The 22902-nt window shown below is 41.8% G+C and overlaps 1 protein-coding gene across 1 annotated transcript in view; it reads left to right on the forward strand.

The window, feature by feature from the left end:
• The window catches only part of cntn6 (contactin 6), a gene marked incomplete at both ends in the record, with an annotated part of 180525 nt that overhangs the window by 48132 nt on the left and 109491 nt on the right, over positions 1-22902 (forward strand). Inside the window, 7 exon segments of the mRNA XM_084315769.1 lie at positions 3113-3288; positions 4812-4907; positions 13516-13719; positions 14361-14463; positions 15637-15821; positions 18139-18281; positions 18618-18747. Of these exon segments, the coding sequence (XP_084171895.1) occupies positions 3113-3288; positions 4812-4907; positions 13516-13719; positions 14361-14463; positions 15637-15821; positions 18139-18281; positions 18618-18747 (1037 nt within the window).

Here is a 22902-nt window from a genome sequence, read left to right on the forward strand (position 1 = left end):
GGTCTTCAGACCAAGGTCTCCTGTCGCCTAGGTGGCTAAACAAAGGACCCTAGCCTGGGGCCGGTTTCCATAAACTTTGTCAAGTAGCCCCCATAGCACTAACAGACAAGTGGAGCCCGCCAGCAAACACTACTCACCCAACCTGGAACGCACCGCTTCTCACAACAGCGGCATGTCCGACAGTTCAGCTGCGGCCTGACAGGTTTCACCCCAACAAACACAGCAAGGAACTGCAGTTGAGAAGCATGCAGCGGCGTGCTCCCAATACGAAAACCGGTGGAGGGTTTTTAGAATGATCATCATCTTCCAGACACTCCAGTACGAAGACAATATCGCCGTATTTTCTCGAAAATAGTGAGAGAGAAAATAAAGATATGATGTCAACGTATCCTTGTTTCCCAAGCTGTTCCTAATCCAATTTCTTCCATCATGGTGTCAAGTGTGGGGATCTACCGAGGCACCTCTTCCTTGTGGTGAAAGCGAGAAGGAGGAGAGCAGGTGACCACACACCTGCTTATGAAGGTAAGCTGATGAGGGGTGTGGTCAGACTAATACTGGTATTAGAGGTACATTTGTGGTTTATTCAGTACGCGTGCACGTACGCGAGATAGTGCAGTAGCGATGCCAAGCTAAGCCACTAACGATACAGAACATAGTTTTATTAGGTTGAAATAATGTGGTTGTGTACTTATTTTTCTGTTAACTTATTATGGATTGAAAACTGAAAACCTTAATGCACAGTAACTGAACTCAATATTTTTAAGTTCTGTTAACTTATTATTATTTATTTTTTTACAGTGTAGTCTTGCGATCAATCAAAACTTATTTACACGATATACCTCACATTCACCCTCCATTCACATCCTGGTGTTCTCCTGGTGTTCTCCATTAGGCCTGTAGGTGGAGCTATGACAGCACACGATGCAATTGACACATGCAATTGACACGATGCAATTGACACATCACACACCATCAACCGATGGTGTGTGATGTGTCCAAAAATTCATGGGCAAATGTGAGTGAAATGGTCGCACTGTATGCAGCTGTTTGTCTGCATTGCATCCCCCCCCCCCCCCCCCCCAACTCAGATTTAGGGTTGATACAACCATCATAATAATATTGTTAATAATAATAATAACAATAACAATAATGATGTAATAATGTAAAAATTATCATTAAAAAGACCTGATTATAGGGCGGCTACATGGCGCAGTGGGCAAGGCGCTCGCAACGAATGCTGGAGACTAGGCTCGAACAGGATGCCTCCTGTTCGAGCCCCGCTCTCCACATTGCTTTCAGTTTAGCTGGTCATCCACAGTAATACACATTGGCCGTATTACGGGGAGGGAAACTGAAGGGTGGGGATCGGGCGTTGTGGACAGCGACTCCTACAGGTCGGTTGGTGCGCCTGCGCAGTAGAATCAAGAAGCGACAGGGGCGGGGCCCCTCCAAAGCCCAGACCCCCGACGCTGAAAGATCGAGCCGCGCAGGTGAAAAGATGCGACGGCTGTTACCTCGAGTATCGGAGGGGACTCGTGCTATGTATGACTTAGTCCACATTGCAGCCGGCTTGTGGGAGGCAAGAAACAACGTTCGAAGACAGGGGAGGGTTGAATTGGACGATATGAAAATTGGAGAAAACGTGGATAAAAAAAAAATACCTGATTATGAGAAAAAAAAATTACGATGCATGGAATATTGTTGAGGCACACTAGTTACAACTATATTTCAAACAGGCACTCCATGTCAAAAAGGTTGCTGACCCCTGTCCTAGAGGGTCTGTTGTACCAACGGGAGACTCGGTTGATGAAATATGAATTCAGATCGCTAATAAAAAAATCAAACGACAATACATGTCTTCGGCACTCAACGGGGGGCATGATAAGACGACAATACACGTCGTCAGCATTCAAAGTGTTAATACAGACTGTATTGATCGATTTATGATGCCATATTAAGGCCCTCCCATAGTCGAGCAGACTGTACACAGAGCAGACTCCGCGGAGGTCCACTTGGACTCTTTGAGCCTTCATAGTCGAGCGGACCTCCGCGGACCAATTTCCTACATGTCACGCGCCAGTTTACACAATTGTCCCCACGCTGTTCAACTTCTGTCATGTCGTCGTCATCCGATGTCAAAATAAAGAGTATGTTATCTCCGTTTCCAATATTTCGATAATAAAACGGGCAGTTTTACACACTTGAATAACAGGTATATAGGCAGCGAGATGCAATGTACCGTATAGGCTTGAGGTGGACAGCGCTGGTGCTGAAATGTCAAACACGCATTGCATGAAATAAAAGCACCAGTTTTATTTCAAAATATTGGAAACGGAGATAACATTCTATGTTATCTCCGTTTCCAATATTTCGAAATAAAACTGGCAAATTTACACACTTCATTTAGAAAAGCCATTCAAACATCTCTCTTGGCACGGAGCGAGTGGTCAGAGTAAAATGCAGATCGGCGTCACATTAAATGCAGTTCGATGTCAACCAAAACGCCGAGCAGCGTTTTGTGTGACACCAAGTCAGCGGCGCGGATGTCCGCGCGTCAGAAAATAGTAGCTTCGCACCTGTGGGTCTGCTGTCCGCTGAGATCAAAGCTCAAAGAGCCGCGCGGACCTCCGCGGAGTCTGCTCTGTGTACAGTCTGCTCGACTATGGGAGGGCCTTTAATCTCCGCCCAGTACTGGGCCCGTCGGGCTTAAGGGGTTAAGTGCCAGTAGAATCTCATTCATCCGCATTTCAAACGTACAGACTAACAGATCACTTGAATGAGCATGACCAACAGAACATGTGGCGAGGTGAAAACTCTTATTTGTTGTGGGTGATTCTTGGAATTTCACAGTGAAGACACGCAACTGAGAGCATTTAAACAGTGAATTAAACTGCCCAGAGGATTTCAGGGCGCATGTCGTATGGATGGACCTTGCATATTCTGCATAATAAGCTCTTTGTTTCGGCTATTAGGTGCATTTTACAGGTGTTGAGAATCTCCCTCTCTTTACAGACAACCTCTCTGCTCCTGAGTGGTGTAAACCAGATGTTACAGTGTGCTGTTTGTGCTAACACAATACAGATGAATAACCAGACCCATTCTACACATGCAGGTGGAAAATTAACAGGGGAGATGTTGATATGGAGCAGGATCTGAACTACAGCCTTGTAGAGGGGAACCTGTTGATCAATAACCCCCATGCCATTAACCATGGAGGAGTGTACCAGTGCATAGCCACAAACATATTTGGAACCATCGTCAGCAGAGAGGCTACAGTCCAGTTTGCATGTGAGTTTGTATGAATTAATAAATGTTTGTATTATTATTCCATCCCAAAATTCTTGCTATTGATTGCTATTCCATCTTGGAGACTTGTATCTTTGTGTTCTTCCTTGGAGAGGGACCGGTAATGGAGAATCATTAACTGTGATTTTATGCACAATTGATTACAAAACAAGCAAATCATTCAGGTTATGAACCCGGAATGGCTTTTTGTGCTCATTATAGAGGGAACTTTAATTAATAAAAATAGACTGTAGTGAGGGTAATTGCTATTCTGACATGCAGTAAGCCAGCAGCTCCATTAGCAATTAGAGTAAATCTGAATTTTAGCGTTGTTTTGACATTGGCTTAATGTTGGACCCTGACAAAATCACATAATCTGGAGAATCTCAATAACAGATGGTTGCTTGTATACAAATACACACAACACTTCTACATCACTTCTCTTCCGTCAAAGCTGGCATGGCATACTAGTAGATCAATTGGATGATGTTTTTTTCATCATCATCATCATCATCATCATCATCATCATCATCATCATCATCATCATCATCATCATCATCATCATCATCATCATCATCATCATCATCATCATTATTATTAGTATTATTATTATTATTATTATTATTATTTAATAATAATAATAATAATAATAATAATAATAATAATAATTATTATTATTATTATTCACTCAGTTTTTATTTCATCATCAACAATTTTAGCTGGACCCATCTGTAAATTAGCTTGGGGATTTCTAGGGCTGTCCTTGACTGAATAAACCCTTAGTCAAAGTAGTTCTTAGTCATTAGTACAGGTACTTTGTTGACAAATCAATTAGTTTATGTAATCGACAGAATCTGTAGAATTGTGCTCCATGCATGTAGTCATGATGGAGGACCACATTCGATCTAGACTAGAGCATACCAGAGATGTACTTATAATTTTTATTTCAGGAAATAACTCCATCAGCATTGAAGAAAAACACGACTAATGAACTCATAAAGTTGTTATTATAGTCAGTCTCCCATCCCAATGTTAGTCGTTATGCCAATTCCCAATCCCCTTCCTGGTCGCTGCGCACTTACCCCCCACAGTCGGTCTGGCAGAGTGGAGGCTACCACGTGCTTCCTCCGACACACGTCCAGCCAATCAACCGCTTCTTTTCACCTGGCAGCGCGGATTCTCACTGAGAGGGCGTAGCGTGTGGAAGGATCACACTATCCCACTTAGATCCTATCCGCTCTTAGCAGGCGCCCCCGACCGAACTGTAGGAGTCGCTGTTTACAACGACCCGGACCCACCCCGCCAGCTTCTCCCACCCTCTAATACTGCCAATTGTATTAGTGTGAACGGCCAGCCAAGCTGGTGACAACCCCGGAGCTGTGAGCTGGATTCGAACAGGCGAATCCAGCCGCTCCGGGGTTGGTGACGAACGCAATCTCCGTTACGCCACCTGACCGCCCTAGTAAGCCTTCTTCTAAGTTATCCGTCAGAGCCCCCATTGTTTTCTTTTTCCACATTCCCCTCAGTTCTGCAGAACTTCAGCAGCAAGCCGAGGACAGTGGTGTCAGTGAGAGAGGGCCAGGCCGTGGTTCTGCTCTGCGGTCCACCGCCCCATAATGGAGGTACAGTACTACTCTGCTGCTTCGCCCCAACCCTCTGCTGATTTACGCTCTCCCTAGCTTCAGCCATGTCTATTGTCCCTCTCTCTCTCTCTCTGGTTCTCTATCTCTCTCTCTCTCTCTCTCTCTCTCTCTCTCTCTCTCTCTCTCTCTCTCTCTCTCTCTCTCTCTCTCTCTCTCTGTCTCTATCTCTCTCTCTCTCTGTCTCTCTCTCACTATCTCCCTACAACACCGGTGTGCCTCTTTGTTTTTAAACCAATCTTTTTATTTTCTTTTGTTTCTCAAGCCTCTTGTGCCGCACGCTCTCTCATAACACCAGTTTCCACTCTCTTCCCTCTCCTCTTTTTTTTATGACGGCTGTCTGTCGGAACAGCCGTCACCTCCCTCACACCCTCACACCGCCCTGAGCACCTGCACAGCGCACCTCCACGTCTGCACAGTTCACACCCCCACCCCCGAGCTCACTTTTACTCATAGGATCTGTGACCGCGTCTGTCGTGTACAAAGCCTCCAGTGCTCTACTTCCACCCCCGGCGGCTGTGGGCAGGTTATCTGCCGCTGAAGTCCTCCTGGTGGCTGTGGCGGTTGTGAGGCGGAGTTTATCCCATGGCACAGCTGTGAGGCGGCTCCATGTCTGTGCACTGCTGATTAGCCGGCCCTCAAAGTGGCACGCGCTCCTGCAGCCCCTTTCCACGCGCCCGTCGGCACAATTTCACGGTGGCCGCGGCGTGTACCTGGCCTTCTCTCTCTCTCTCTCTCTCTCTCTCTCTCTCTCTCTCTCTCTCTCTATCTCTCTCTATCTCTCTCCTCTTTCTGTCTTGCTGTTTCCAGCTGAATCACATGGCCACGAGGGATTCAGACCGTACACTTTTACAATTTGCCCTCTCTCTCTCGCTTTATCTCTCTCTCTCTCTCTCTCTCTCTCTCTCTCTCTCTCTCTCTCTCTCTCTCTCTCTCTCTCTCTCTCTCTCTCTCTCTCTCTCTCTCTCTCCCCAAAAATACCCACATCTTCTCACATTATTTTACACTCCAAGGTTGTTTTTCTTCTTCTTCTCCAAATAGACCATTGTCACACATTTGATGGGATTTGGCTGCACAAAAACGCTGTGTCGAGGTGAATTTCAAAAGGACGCACACAACAGGGCACTGTGGGTGCTTTTTCTTCCCCTTCTATTTTTTCCTCAACGCCCTAAGGTTTAGATATGTTAAGCTGCCGCGTGGACGAGTCGTACGTAACAAGAATTAAATACAGTGCAGGTAGTATATTAAAACAGGAATCAGCCAGCGCTTCTCTGTGCAATCAATAGGTAAGTGGCCTTAAAAGGATCCGTGCTGAGAGTTAAAACTCGGGCAGAGGACACAAGATTACGTGCCTGCCAGTCCTCTGTTGCTGTGAGACCGCGGCACTTAAGCGGGAACCCGGTTTTGGCGATGGTCCCTAATCATGAAAGGTCTGTCAGTTTTCTGCCCCGACTTCCTCTGTAATGGTTTTAATTCACTGTCTCCCCCCGAAGGATGCAAGTGGGACCTTTTACTGTCTAGACCAGTCAAAAGGGCTGCCTGCAGGATGTAATGTGTTTCTGATGAGGGAGGCTGGCTCTAATACCCACGCTCCTCATTCTCTCCCCTCATCAGGCCCATTTAACAAGCAGATCTCAATTCGACATAGACAGTAGCACAAGCACCCCAACCCGCTTCTATGGCTAATGCGTGTAGTCAGGGCTAGAGATGTAGCCTACCGATATCAATACCGGTATTTGATATCTGTCCGATATCGGGCTAAAATAGGGTATCAGTATCAGAGGATTTTCCCAAATACTAACATACAATTCCAAGAACCATGTCAGAAATAAAAGAAAAGTGGCTTGGTTTTCAGAATTTCTGATGCATAGAAGCATATTAGATCTCTCTAATGGATATACATGGATTATATGTCGATATATATTGTCCAATGACCCAAAACTGATGGTCTTTACTGTTCAGTAAAAGCAATGGAGCAGATCGGTACTTGGTACTGGCCAATAGTGGCCAATAAAGGTTGGGGACTCGGTATCGGCAGTGGAAAAACTGGTATTTTATTTTTTTATTTAGCCTTTATTTAACCAGGTTTGTACAAATTGATATCCAGGATCTCTTTTACAAGGGATACCTGGCCAAGAATAGCAGCAAAACAAAGTTTCAAAATATACACATAGACATTACAGATAAAAGTAACGTTACAAAATGGTCAGATAAAACATTTGCACACAGAAAACGTGGTTACAATAGGCTTCACCATAGCCTTAAATACATTCAGTGTTACCAAACTTTGAATCTTCAGATCGGACTGGAGATTGTTCCATGCAGTAGGTGCGGAAAACATAAAAGCTTTCTTTCCCATTTCTGTTCGGACATTGGGAACAACGAAGTGCATAAAATCCTTCGAACAGAGATTGTAATTTCCACCATTCACATTTAAAAGAGACGATAAATAAATCGGAACCATACCAAGAATGGCCTTGTAAATCAAAACATACCAATGACTGAGCCGACGTGCACATAAGGAAGTCCAGTTCACTTTTGAATATAATACACAATGGTGAGTACGAGATCCACAGTTTGTAATAAATCTCAGAGCCCCATGATACACGCTGTCCAGCCCTAGTCAGTGTATCGGTCCGTCCCTAGTCAGGGCACAACTATTCCATTGACCATATTCAATTCAACCATATCCAGGATGGGATTCCCAGGGTGGCTTACCGTGTGAATATGGTCAATTGGAGAATCTGTCCGCCTCTCTAGACACTGACATTTTGAATCGAACATGACTTTTAAAACACAACGAGCATTTTCAAACACAAGAGAATAGTGTCAGTTTATTCAGATAGCAGATTCTCTTGACGTTTTGGACAAATTGGACGATTTCGGCAAACTCCTGAGCGAGTGTTTGATAAACAAGTGGCCCTAATTCCATGCAGTAGAACGTGTCTGAGTAAGGAAAATGTAATTTAAAAAGAAAAATGTCACCCGTAGGGGGCCCAGGTTCTACTCTCAGTGAATGTTCATTTCATAGGCTGTGATGTACACTGTATAGCTATGGCTATTCCAACAGCCAGGGACCAGCGATGTACATATTATATACTACATACATACAGTATGTACTTAAGATAAGATAAAATTATCCTTTATTGATCCCCTTGGGGAAATTCGGGTGTCAAAGCAGCATGGGGGAGGGAGGGGGGGTACAGGGTGGGGGATGCATAGCTTCACAGTCCTATACAGTCCAGTATCTATATACACTATAGATACACTTAAAGTATAGATACAAATACAATATAATAATATAAAAAGTACATATTGATGAGAGTCCAGTGATATGAGTCTCTAGTGCAAAATACAAAATAGTGAGTCTCTAGTTCTCAAGTCCCGAGTTGTGATAGTGATAGTTATGGCAGCAGATCCGGCCGCCCAAGCCCTTTGTTGTAGAGCCTGATGGCTGCCGGTATAAAGATATACTGTACAATATAAAATATATATTCACCATTTTTAAACGTTCCTCCAAAATCAATACGTGATGCCAACTATTGTGATTGTTTTCACTGTAGTTTTCCCTGACCTGTAATGAAAGTTCATACATATTATACCGGAAATTACAATGTCAACCTTGTACAGAGAAATATATACAGTACTGTATGGTGACATTCTTTATTTGTTTAAAGAATCCTGCAAACTTTCTGACAGCATTCCAAATGTATCTTTTAGTGTAGAGACATGCCACAGGGTGTTCTACCACTGGGTGTTGGTTGTACCGACGAACATCAGCGATTTGCAATTGAAACAGCTGTCCTGTCGTAATTAGCATATGTATAGCTTAAAGGCTGGAGGTGAGTTCTGTCCTTGAAGCGTTTGTAATTGAAAAGTCACTACGTAGGTGTGAGGCAGTGACATCAAGGTGTGCGTTTCAATCCGGAGCCTGGAGTACAACCATATACTGGAGTGGTCTACCAGCTACGGAGTGACCTAATGCTGTAATGTCAAAGAAAATTACAATCAAAACAGAAATATTACATTAATGCTCTGGTTTTTCTCTGGTTCTAGCAACGGCTTATATTTTCTGGTCTTAATGTGTGACCATACAGGACAAAGCTTTGTGTGACACTTGTCTCCTAATCCTTAATTTAGTGTAGAAACATGAATGGTGCCACATGGTGATTTGCAACTGGAACAGCTGTCCTGTTGTAATTAGCATACTGGACCTAGCTACCAAGCTAGCAGAGCTAGCCAAAAGTCAAGCTAGGCTCACCGAAGTTCAGTCTCTCGTGATAGACGGAATAACATAAAAATTATCAGTCTACCAGAGGACACTGATCCCATCCATCAAGCTTTTTTCCTGATATGCTGCAAGACATTCTGGGTAAAGAACTATTAGCTAGCCCTCCGGAATGTGATGGAGCACACCCCGCTAGCATGGCTAAACCAGCTAAATGACAGAAGCCAAGAGCTATAATTATACGGATCCATAAATTACAACTAAAGGAACTAATCATCCGGGAGGCCCGGGCTAGAAGAGGCAAGTTGTTGTACAAAGGCCAATCTATCGCTATTTACGAAGACTACCCACCGGAGATCATGGCTCAACGTGGAGAATACAGAGAGGTCATGTCTGAGCTGTGGCGGAGGGGCTACCGACCGACGCTGCTGTTCCCAGCCAGGCTAACTATCGTAACCAAACAAGGGATGAGAAAGAGGCTTGGGTCGGTTGCCGAAGCAGAGGAATACCTAAAGGAAGCGCGGGGGGACCCAGAAGCTACCGAAGATGTTTGCTAACAACGTGGTTGTCAAACATGTCTACAGTTAGGCCAAGCTAAGTTGGCAACGCTCTGAGACTTTCATTGTTGCAATGCTAAGCTAAGTCAACCAATTAAGCTACACTCGAGCAAGCTAAATCAGATGTGTTCTTTTATTAAGCTAACAAGTTGTAGCAGTCAAGCTATGCTCGAGCAGGCTAAATTAGATGTGTTCTTTTATTAACAACCCTCATTGGGAAAGGAAAGGAGTCCACACTCTGAGGGATGTTTATGATAAAACTGACCTTCGCACGTTTCAAGACCTGAGAGATTTTTATGACCTTTCTGTGCATCCTTTTTATTTTATTTACAACTAAGAGCGGTGCTCAGGGTGCATGGGGTCCCGTGGGGTCAAAAACTTTTTTTCAACACCCTTTTTTTAAACTCATCGGAGAAAGAACAACCTCAAGGGGCTTTGTTTCAGACTTTTACACACTCTTACTCAAATCCACATACAAGAATCTCCCATTAGATACAATTTGGAGGGAAGACATTCCAGAACTGGACCCTGAGTTTGATTGGGGTGATGTCTGGACTAATATCACACTGGCTTCCCGTAACCCCAATCATCAACAAGTACACTTTAACTATATTCATCGAACATATCTCACCCCTAGGAAACTGTGTATGATGGGCCTTGTGGCTGACTCCTGGTGCACTCTGGGGGCCACTGGCACCTATATGCACATGTTCTGCGAATGCCCACCGGTCGCTCGATTTTGGAGGGCCATTAATGCTAAGGTTTCAGACTAATGGTGGGACACGATTAAAAATGTTAATCAAATTAATTTGAGACTTTATAGTTAATTAATAGAAATTAATCACATGATGAAATTAATCACATGATGCAAAAAGCAACATTTTTCAATTCAAATGAATTTTGGTATACGAGTGAATCAATGAATATACATTATACATACGTTTAAGCAGCAAAATCCTGTATTAGCTACTACACAGACCAACAGATCAATGCAATTTTAACAAAGTGCAGCAATTTTAGGAATAATATATATATATATATAGCGCAAAGGACATTTTGTAAACTCAAGCACTTTCGAGGTAAAAGTAAAACGCAGTACTTTCAAGTACATTCCAGAACAGTTGACCATTGGAAAAAGAAAACTCTTGATTGATCTCAATTTCTCTTATTTTTTCTTTTTTTATGAACAAACCAGACTAAGAAAAAAGGTAATTTGCGATGTATTATACTTTATACTTATAGCACATGCATGAGTCTGGTCTCCTTTGAAAGGTAACATTCTTACACAATAAAGAAAAATCATCATGCGATTAAATGCATACATTTTTTTAAACTTTTAATTCTTTCTGTAGTTAATTAATCGAAATTAATCCGATAAAGTCCCAGCCCTATTTCAGACATATGTGATTTGACAATACCACTATCAACAACGACACGACTACTAAATGGTATCTCTCAGCTGCCGGCTCCTATACAGCAAAAAATACTTGTTCTAGCAGGACTTACAGCAGCCAAAAAACTGATAGCTATGAGATGGAAACAACCCGACAAACTTACAATAATTAATTGGGCTATTTAGAGATCTCCACAGCTCGGGTAATTGGAGTCCAGGAATCTAATATTAATTTGTGGACATCAGCAGCTGGGAGAGTAAAGTCCATGGTCTAGCGGCTGAGCGGGATCGGGATGGTTGGTCCTGAGAGGTCCTGGGGTGGGGGGTGGGGGAAGAAATGTCTTTAAATGTATTTTAACTCATTCGGGGCCAACTACGTAATATTATGTGTTTGCCCGACAACCGTTGGGTGGCAGCCACGTAATATTACGTTTTTTTTTTATTTTATTAAAAAAAAAAATGATATCCTATTCACTGTCACAGAGCTGTATTTTGCCTGGAAAAGGCATATTGGGAGTCCGAAGGTGCAGTACCGGCCATATCCTGGTAGTGGCGCTGTCTCGAGAATGCAGTAACCCCTGTTGCAGACCAGGTGTCACACTGAAATCTTTCCGGGTGGACTTTTCTGTTAGTCTGAAGCGAGGACTTCACTCAATCGCATGGGATACTTTTTGGGATACCGAATTCATTATGCAGTAAAGGATTATGGCATGGGCCAATGGACATATGATCTACCAGATGGCGATCAAATAATTGGAAAATTCTTTTTAGAATCCAACCGGCCAAAGGTAAGAGCAATTTGACGTCAATTTCAGCTTGATTGTGCAAGGATTTAATAGCCATCCCCCAGATCAGCCTATGTTGTGGTAATAACGAATGCCATTATTGGCAATCAATTAATCAGAAACGACTTCCCCCGCCCCCCCCCTTTCATGCATTCATGATGGAACATAATACCGATCATATGCATTTGGATTTTTAACTGTGTCGTGTGTAGGGACGAAACGCCAATCGATTTAACGTTATTAGCTTAGCGCCTTATAAATAGCCTTGCAGGAATCATCAGATCATTCCGATATAACACTCATATTCACCACGGTATAAAACGGGAACGTATTGATGAAAAAAATTATTATTTTATGCATCTTGAACGGATGATATGATATGATATTGGATACATAGCTATAATATAAAATATAGATTTAGCTCTACAAACTATGTGACGCACAGTGAAAAGTTGTAATGGAAAGCTGGCCTAACTACAGCGGGCCCAGTCTAATAGCTGCCACTGATTGAGTGACATATATTTCTTTATTTGTTTATATATCTTTCGTATTTGTATAATTATATTGTCTTGTGACCTTAGGTGTTATTGTTTTTGTCAGTTGATCTGTTGATTATTGTTATATATATTGTATTTGATTGCTCCTTCGTTTGTTCTTTCTTTTTTTGAACAAATGTTTTTTATTTTCTCTTTTTTTTTTTTTTACATGAAACGAGACAAACAATACAGTAACAGTAATAATCAACAATAAATCACAGGACAATAACAGAAATAATAATAACAATAATGACAGTCCAGTAATTAAATCAGAATGAAAGTAGACTAAAAGACATACAAATAATAAATACAATACCATGGGCTCTCACTCGCTCTCCTTCGTTTGTTCTTTATATTATTTATTTATTGTTGTGTTCTGTTATGTCTTGTTGTATGTTGAAAAGAAAGAAAAATAAATAAAAATATTTGATCACAAAAAAAAGTCACACAGACTTGTGTTGATCTCCGTTGAGGTAAATATGTACTGAGGTAGGCCTAATACATTTTTACTGTGCCTTTTATTTAATAAAAATTCAACATTATAAGATTGCAATATATTGCAGCGTACAATGCACTAATTATATATATTATATATACTACACAGCTTGGTTTAGCTCAGAAAAACACACATTTGATTACGATGAGAATGAGCCCTAATCTTGACGCTAACGGCAGTAGCCGCACCATACTACCAGTTAAACTAGGTGAAAAGAAGAGAGAAGGAGACTTGTTGTTATGGCTTTACATTTTACATACACTGTATTGGAGGATATTTCCCCTCATTTTCAATTCTGTATAGATTCTGAGATCATCACACCTCGTATACACTTCTACGTGCCGGTAGTGACTATTTTAGATCTCCTGACCTCTGTCTCAAAAGCCTTGTTGCATCGATGTATGTATAGATATTTATTGGCACAAAAATAGAATATATCCCTTTCCTTCTATTAATATCTATTCCTATCTTTTTTCCTATCCTCACCACACTGGCCGATTTTGGAAAGGAGTATCTTTTCATTTTTCAATAACCACAATTCTCTGCGGTCAGTTCCTGCTCTATCCTCTGTCTTTTTCTTTTTCCTTTTTTACAGAGATCAAATATTCCTGGGTCTTCAACGGACGACCCAGTTTCCTGCAACAGGACACGCGCCGTTTCGTCTCCCAGAGGACGGGGAACTTGTACATAGCCAAAGTCGAGGCCTCAGATGTGGGGAACTACACTTGTGTGGTGAGAAACATGATGACCAACGCCACTGTCTTCAGCTCGCCGACCCCCGTTGTCCTCCGTAGGGATGGTGAGCGTGCTCCTCTGACCCGCACCCCCCCCCCCCCCCCCCCCCGTTCCCCATGCTGGCCCCCTGTCATACCCCCCGTTTATGCCGAACTGATGTGTCCTGTGGCTGAGAATGGGAGCTAAAGAGATAAATCACTCGCCTTGAGCGTGACGCTGTTTGTGTTTGTTTTCCGCCATCACTTGTGAGTGAAGCTTTGCCGTATTCCCAATCCTCACACTTTTCAGAGTGTGGGAAGAACTCTCTCTCAGCATGAAGCCACACATTTACATGTCCTGAATCACAGAGGGTTCTGACAACAAGCTAACACATACACATACACAGAGAGAGAGAGAGAGAGAGAGAGAGAGAGAGAGAGAGAGAGAGAGAGAGAGAGAGAGAGAGAGAGAGAGAGAGAGAGAGAGAGAGACTCGCGAAACACGCATCACGACCAGTTATGTACCACTTAAGACTTGAGCCGAGGCAGATATGTAATCCAAAGCCATCCATCCGCTAAAGCCGAGTTGTAAACTGCATCAACACGGCAGGCCTCAGTCACACCACGGAGCTCTTACATCGAATACGAATTACAGCGCGAGCTACGCTACCTGTTACATGTTTTCATGCTTTCAGTGATGCGATTTCCCTTCTATCCCTCACTCAAGCCGTGATGGGCGAGTACGAGCCAAAGATCGAGGTGCAGTTCCCCGAGACCCTCCACGTGTCCAAAGGATCCTCGGTGAAGCTGGAATGCTTTGCGTTGGGGAAGTGAGTGTCTCCTTCTCTTCACGGCAGGATGTCACGTCTGTGACTTCGGACAGTCTCCTGTTTATAGTGGTTCTCGACGTGTTTTCAAGTCAAGGACCCCTGCTTTGATGCACATTAGATTAGATTAGATTCAAATGTATTGTCATCATACAGCACAAGTACAGTACAACGAAAATAAGTTTAGCATCCAACCAGAGTGCAAATGTAAAAGTGCAATAGTAATGTATAACATATATAAATTTGTACTACTGGGTGAAGTGCTAATCAGAGTTGTGTACTATAATGTCCAGAGTTGTAATACCAATATGTACAGTCTACAGTGATACATGTATAAAGACATTAGAACGCAGACCCACATTTAATATGATTTCTTCCACCCATGGACCTTAGAGGAGTTATATGTGATATTATAAAAGTTATATTAGTCCAGATTTCCATAACTGTTTATTCTGTTAGTAGGGTGATAGTATTGCGTAGCCATACCTCTCTCCACACTATAGCTATTAGTTAGCTCTGTGCCAGCACTGGAGAGAGGTTTGGCTGAACCTATTATCATATGGCGGGGGGGGGGGGGGGCTCTGGCTTGTTTGTATTTATTTATTTAAGCCAATCACAATCATCCTGGGAGGCACTAAACCCAGGATGCAGCAATGGTTCCCTTAAATAGTGTTGCAGACAGCGGAAGTGGAGGACAATTTCAACGGGCCAATGGCATGCTTATGCCAACAGTCTATATCCTGTGAGTCAGACTAGTAGGGTAATAACAATGGAGAGAGTGAAACCTATGATCACAATAGTCAGTCCTATACAGTATGTTCTGTCGTTGGGCTAACTTTTAGCGAATTAAATAATAGTGAAATCAAACTATTCACCATTCTCCTGGGGACCCGGTGTAACCTCATCAACGACCCCTATTCTAGTGCACCAAACATGTGGCTGCTGTGACCTTTTGTGGCCAGAAAAACATTTGGTTAGGTGAGGGGAGGTCTCCAGTAAACGTTAATGTAAGGGTTAAGTTCATAATTATTACAATTATTACATTAGGTTAATAAACGACTGTAAACGACTAGAAAAGCACTATATGAACCCCATGTATCATTATTATTATTATTAGCATGAGTATTTGCAGCTTGGCCAACTAGTGACTGTCCCCTTTGACCCTGACCTCTGCAGCCCAGTGCCGTCCATCTCATGGAGGAGAGGCGATGGCAACCCTCTCCCTGGGAAGATCAAAATCAACCACTCCAACGGGGTCTTGGAAATCCCATATTTCCGTCCTGAGGACGCCGGTGTTTACGAGTGTGTAGCCGAGAACCGCAGAGGAATGAATGTTGCCAACGGAGAACTCATATTCCACAGTAAGGACAACTCATATTCCACAGTAAGGACAACTCATATTCCACAGTAAGGATAACTCATATTGCACAGTAAGGACAACTCATATTCCACAGTAAGGATAACTCATATTCCACAGTAAGGACAACTCATATTCCACAGTGAGGACAACTCATATTCCACAGTGAGGACAACTCATATTCCACAGTGAGGATCTTCTACTGCATTCCAATGCCGATGGCCTCTGGTCTAATTTGAAACTACCCATTGATGGGTTTCAACTTGACAACGAAAACAAACAAACTTCAAGAACGGTCTATATTTGATTTCATGTAAGCTAGTGATATTAGCAAACACTAGGGCTAGATCCACAAAGAATGGATTGCACGGAGCAAGTTGCACCCTTCCTTACAATTAATTATGAATTGAAAATGGGGGACCCTGATGTAAACAAGACGAAAGTATTTATCTGGTCTGCATCCCCTTAACAATTGTGTGTATTGAGCCATACTGTATTGTACCCATTCTGCAATCTGTTAATAAAACTTTCATTCAATCAATCAATCTGCACGGTGATTGATTGAATGAAAATTGTATTAACAGATTGCAGAATGGGTACAGTACGGCTCAATACACACAATTGTTAAGGGGATGCAGACCAGAGAAAGACTTTTGTCTTGTTTACATCAGGGTCCCCCATTTTCAATTCATAATGAATTGTAAGTAAGGGTGCAACTTGCTCCGTGCAATCCATTCTTTGTGGATCTAGCCCTGAAACTATAAGTAGAAGTAAGAGGCCACAGGCCCAACCTTCCCACGGAAGTCATCAGAATCACAATCAGAATCAGAAATGTCTCTATTGCCAATTAGTTTGCACTTACGAGTAATTTGATTTGGTTGTTTGATGTGACATAATATAGTCAAGTTAGACCGCGCTCACAAGTACTCACACTGGGTGCTGTAATCCCATAAAGTTCAGTATAACAAAGCAGGGTATGCTAGCCATACCACTGAAGAAGGACATTAGTCCGAAACATGTCTGCTTTGATTCAGGCTGCCAATTAAAAAAACATTGAACCTGTGAGTGCTGGTCCGGCTACCCTGCTTTGTTATATTGATGTGACATAACAAACAGACAATTATGGTAGAATCAAATAAAGGGTAGAATAAAATAAAATGGAATATAAACTAAGTTAAAATAAAAGTACAATAGAATAGAATAGAATTATAAAATGTAAATAGGCCAGGGATGTACAATTGTGCACGGTGTAGTTGAGTATACACTAATTAGAATAAAGAAATTAAAAAAAAACAGTAGGAGACAACGTTAGTTGCACCTACTGTACCCGTCCTATTCTTACAATTCTAGCACTGCAATGGGAAATGAACACAGGTCCAAGCTGTTCCCTTACAATGCAGTTCCACTGGAATCTTCTGTCGTATGCTGTTCACTTCATTTGTAAAAGTGGAATTTGACATAATAAGCCACAGGCCGTGGACTTTGATAAATTACGCCACGTTTGTGGGTGTCGTGCAAAATCGAATTAACATGATATGCGTTATGAATGAAAGTCAAAAGGTGAAAAACCTTTCACCCGCTGCATCAAAGAGCTTCATAAAGACAGGATAATCTGGATTTAATTTGTACCAATTATAATTAACCCCTGTGTTTAGCTATTGTGAAGTTTCTAAGCTGCCCCTTGACAATTTCAATAGTGCTTTTAAGCAGTTGAGCAAAGTAGAACATAAACAGGGTAACATAAAAGATTACGACTTGTCCACCACCTCTGTAGAGAGCCTTTTTAAAGTGGAATACTGCTGAATCTCAGATTTGAAATCCAGTGCATTATTCCTACGTCCTGCGCCTCTTCTGTCATTATTGTCTCAGTATACTTGCTTTTAACCACAAGTACAAGTCGGCTTTGTCCACACTTGTCTGCACATTTTGCGTGTAACTGGAGAGTTGAAAAGTCTGTCCACTAGACCTTCTAGATCTAGAATCCACTAGAATCCTCCCTGGCCGACACATTATTTAGAGAATTATATAGAAGAAGAATATCTTCCTTGTGAACTATCCAATGACTTTGTGGGGATGAAGGTGTGACGATACACTTGATGATTCAACATTATCCCGATGTTTTGTCCAAAACATCAATGAAGAAAATGTATGACTGACATCTTTTTTCTTTTTTTGTGGTGGTGGAGTTACACATTTGTTTAAGTTTGGATCACAAACTGAGCCTTTACTTAAGGATTCCCTTTTAATGTCAATAAATATGCAGATATTTAGTGCTTGAATAATGTTTATTTCTTTTTTTTGGGATGTGTTCTGTTCCACAGACGTTGAACATCTACACTGGGTTCAGACACTGAAGGATGCTAACATGGCCATCGAGGCTAATCTCCAGTGGGAGTGCAGGGCCATCGGGAAGCCTAAGCCTGCATACAAATGGCTGAAGAACGGCCAGCCACTGTCACCGGAGGTAAGAGTCTCCCCGCCAGTGACCGTAAACAAAAAATCTATTAAATGTGATTTTCCACACAGAGCGATATCTTACCTTATCACACCCACATCAAGCCCCTCAGATCAAAAATACCTGATCAAAACGTTTTTTTCACAACAGAAAATCAATAAATCCTCCCCATGTTCATTGTAAAGGTCACCAATCCTCACTGGAGCACAGCTCATACTGACATAGCCTAAACTCTTCAACAAACAACAATATAATCATTCGTTTTAAAACTTGAATGACGTTTAATTCAATCAAATGTAAACATAAGGCTCGATCAAACAACTGGGGATCGCACTGGTTTTTCAGGAGAGGTTCCATGTGGACGGAGGTAGACTGACCATATCCAGGATCGGCCTCGTGGACTCGGGGATGTACCAGTGTCTGGCGGACAACGAACATGGGGCCGTCTACGCTAGCGCAGAGCTTAAGGTTGTGGGTGAGCATCTGTTTTGTTGTTTGCACTGTGCCATTTACAAAGACAAGCCGGTGACGAGGCCAAGACCTACAACTCTGTCATCTTTATAGGCTGTTTACATTTTTTTATAAAATGTATTCTATTTATTTTTGGGCTTTTTCCTGTATTTTTCACCCATCCCAATTTAGACGTTATGCCAATTCCCTTCCTGGTCGTTGTGCGCATTGCCCCACTGTCGGCCTGGGGAGGGTGTAGAACTACCACATGCCTCCTTCGATACATGTGGAGTCGCCAGCCGCTTCTTTTCACCTGACAGCGACGAGTTTCACTGGGGGAACGTAACGCGTGCAGAGGTTCACGCTATTTCTCTCAGATCCCCTCCCTGCTGAACAGGCGCCCCGACCGACCAGTAGGAGTCACAGTTTGCAATGACCAGGACACATACCCCACCGGGGCGGCTTCCCACCCACTAACACTGCCAATTGTGCTAGTAGGGACGACTGACCAAGCCGGAGGTACCGCTCACAGCTGGATTCGATCTCAGAGTCTCTGCGGTGGTATGCGAGTGCTTAGTCGACTGCGCTACCCAGCCACTCCCTTTATAGGTTGTTTTTGACGTTTTGGGGACTTGTACGTCAGAAGGGCTTACCTTTTTCCTGGTTAACCCTTTCACTACCACACTACAGAAGGTTAAGGGTTAACCTTCTGTAGTGTCGTAGTGAAAGGGTTAACCCTTTGTCGTGTGGCAGTGACAGGGTTAACATTCTGTATTGTCGCAGTGAAAGGGTTAATCATTTGTTAGTGTGGCAGTTAAAGGGTTACGGTCAGGTTAAGGTCAGGCCAGGAGGAGGAATGTTTAAGATGAATAGATAAGGTAAGGGATAGAATAGGTTAGGTTTAAGGCAAAACGCCAACAGTTTTTTTTTCAAATGTCAGTGTGTATGGTTTTAATCATATGTATGAGAATATGAATGTACAATATGAGAATGCCCTGCCAAGAAGACACATCACCTTTTCAGAGGAATGAACAAAGTGCACCTCCTTTGAAAGTTAAAAGAAAAGAAACATCGGTTTGATACTCACTGTGCCGTGGCTCTCTGCTTTTCAATTTACATAATTGCTTGATAAAAGAAGCCAGTCAGGGGTTTGAGACAAAATACACATTTTCTAATTGGCTTGCGATGTGCTTGACATTTTGGCTGATTCACTGCTGTTGTCCCTCCACAAAAAAGAGAGACAAAATGTGCACCAAGGGAAATGCCATCCGCCTTAAGAAGCCACATGTTCAATGTGATATGCCTGTGTAGGGCTGGGCGATTAATCGATATTATCGATTAATTCGAATTAATGATTTAGGACGATTTAAAAAAAATCGATTTCCCCAAAAAAAAAAAAAGAGAAATATATATATATATATTATATATATATATATATATATATATATATATATATATATATATATATATATATATATATATATAGAAAATTCAAGAGTCACCTTTTATTTTACAAAAAGTGATGTTTGGTGAGTTAGATTTGCACTTTATTAAATTCATTCTTGTTTGATGATCAAGAGGCACCTTTTATTTGTTTTAAGTGAAGTTTGGTGAAAACGCAAGTTATTGCACTATTAATCCCAATAGGGACATTCATCTTTGTCTGATCAAGAGTAACCTTTTATATTATATATATATTATTTAAAAAAAATTAAGTGAAGATTGGTGAAAGTTAGGTTTGCACTTAAATCCCAATAGGGACATTCATCTTGGTTTGATAGTTTTTTTTGTTTTAAATAAAAAAAAAAAGTTATTTGAATGATTTCCTTGGCATTCCTAGTTTTCAAGAGAAAAAAATTGATTAAAATTGTAAATTGTAAGAAAAATAATCAGGGATTTAATTTTTAGGCCATATCGCCCAGCCCTATGCCTGTGTGCCAGAATGGTTCAGTCTATACTGGTGAACATGCGCCACTCTCTCTCACTATAAATGCATAATAATAATTTTTATGAACCTATTTATATACCTGCACCTGTATATAACCCATATAACTTTGTATGATAGCATGTACAATAATGCTGTATATACTATATATATTACCATATTGTGACAAGCCTGGTGGGGTTCAGACTCACCACGGTTCGAAAACAAACTAATTCAAATGTCCACACAAGTGCAATATCAATCAATGAGAATATTTATTGAATAAGGGCAGAATTCAGTTCGATAGGCAAAGAGAATGGTCGTAATACAGTCCGATGGTCAAAAACACAAAACAGGCTCTCGTACACAAAAAGGGATTGTTCAATACTCAGGGTAGTCGTCCGGTCCAGGGTCAGTACACAAGGGGGTTTCTTAGCCAGTCTAGGGTCCAGTACACAATGAACACCTTCTCGTCTTCACCTCTCCTCTCACTACCTCTTACCTTACACAACTCTGAATATCTTAATCTCTCTCTCTATGTCACAACTCCAACCTCACCTCCACTCCACTTACCTCTGACTAACCTAGTGTATTTGTAGTGTGTGTGTGTGTCTGGGGTGTGTGGACGTGAGATGTGGGTGAACTAATGATGCACAGGTGTGTTCTACCTAATTGTTTCTACTCCTTCCGTGGCAATAATATATCCCGTTCCTTCACATATCCACGAGAGGGGGGGTGATATCTGCCACAATATATATATATTTATCCACATCTGTCTGAATATACCTGCATATAATCCTTATCTATATATATATATATATACTATATCTACAGTATATCTGTATATCCCTACCTACTCTTACTAGTTATACCGCTGGCTAGTATGACTTACTCCTACCACAGTGTCTTTATACCTGTATCACTGTACATAATAATACACTGTAAATTAGGGATGTCCGATATTATCGGCCGACCGATATTATCGGCCGATATCGGCAGTAAAATGTGATATCGGAAAATATCGGTTTAAAAAAAGAAAAAAACAATAACAATATTTGTTATATATATATCCAGTGAAATGATTAGTTACCTGAAATTATTCCGTTTTTTGGGGTGGGAAACCCTGCATATATCGGTATCGGTTGATATCGGTTGATATCGGTATCGGAAATTAAGAGTTGGACAATATCGGAATATCGGTATCGGTAAAAAAGCCAATATCGAGCATCCCTACTGTAAATACATCTGATTTGCATTATTACTCAGTTGTACTCACTTATATATACTCCAGTTTAAGTCATTCCCCGCCAACGACGAGTATACTCGTTATTGGGCGCCAATCGTTGAACGCCAACAACGAGTATACTCGTTATTTGATCGTTATTTCTTTTATTCAATATTTCTATTCATTACAGGCACACAGACTCTGGGTTAACATGGGGAATCCTGAGAATGCCAAAGTGCAATACCGGCCGCATCACGCTAGACGGCGGTATCGAGCACCCTTTGTAACCTTGTATCTTGGCCTGTGGGATGGCCAAATGTCTCGGGTTTAATTTTTCCTTGTTGGGCGAGGCGAACGGTTCTCTCGGTTCCATAGAACCGCGTCAAATATCCCTGATCCATATGTTGTGGTGGATTATGCCGTGGACCAAATGGACATTGGATATACCAGATGGCGATCAACCAATTGGAATATTATTTTTGGAATACTCCGGATCACAGGTAGGGACAATTTGACGTACATTTTAGCTTGATCCTGCAATGCTTTTATACCGATCGGGCTGATAAGCGTTTTTAGTGTTCAATACGAATGCCATTACTGACAATCAAATAATCAGAAACTACCCCCCCCCCTTTCATGCATTCATGACAGAACATAATACCTATGATATAGATTTGATTTCAGAATAATAGCGTGTACAGGCAAGAAACTACAATGTGGAATTGACATAGTGGAATTGACGTATACTTCTATAACATTTCGGGAATTACCCTAGACCGCTCTAAAACCATACTTATATTCACCACGTTATAACACGGGAACGTATGGATGGAAAAATGTATTCCTTTTCACATGTTGAACGATAGATGTCAAATGGGCCATAGTATTGTATCCATAGCTATAATATAGAATATAGTTATAGCTCTACAAACAAGGTGATGCAGTCCTATCTTTTAAAGCGTGGCAGTGCTAGAGCGACTCCCCGGCAGTCAATGAGTTAATCACTTGTACATTGTATATTGTTATTGTAC

Source organism: Notolepis coatsorum (assembly GCF_963971535.1).
Source record: "Notolepis coatsorum genome assembly, chromosome: 6".
Taxonomy (NCBI): Eukaryota; Metazoa; Chordata; class Actinopteri; order Aulopiformes; family Paralepididae; genus Notolepis; species Notolepis coatsorum.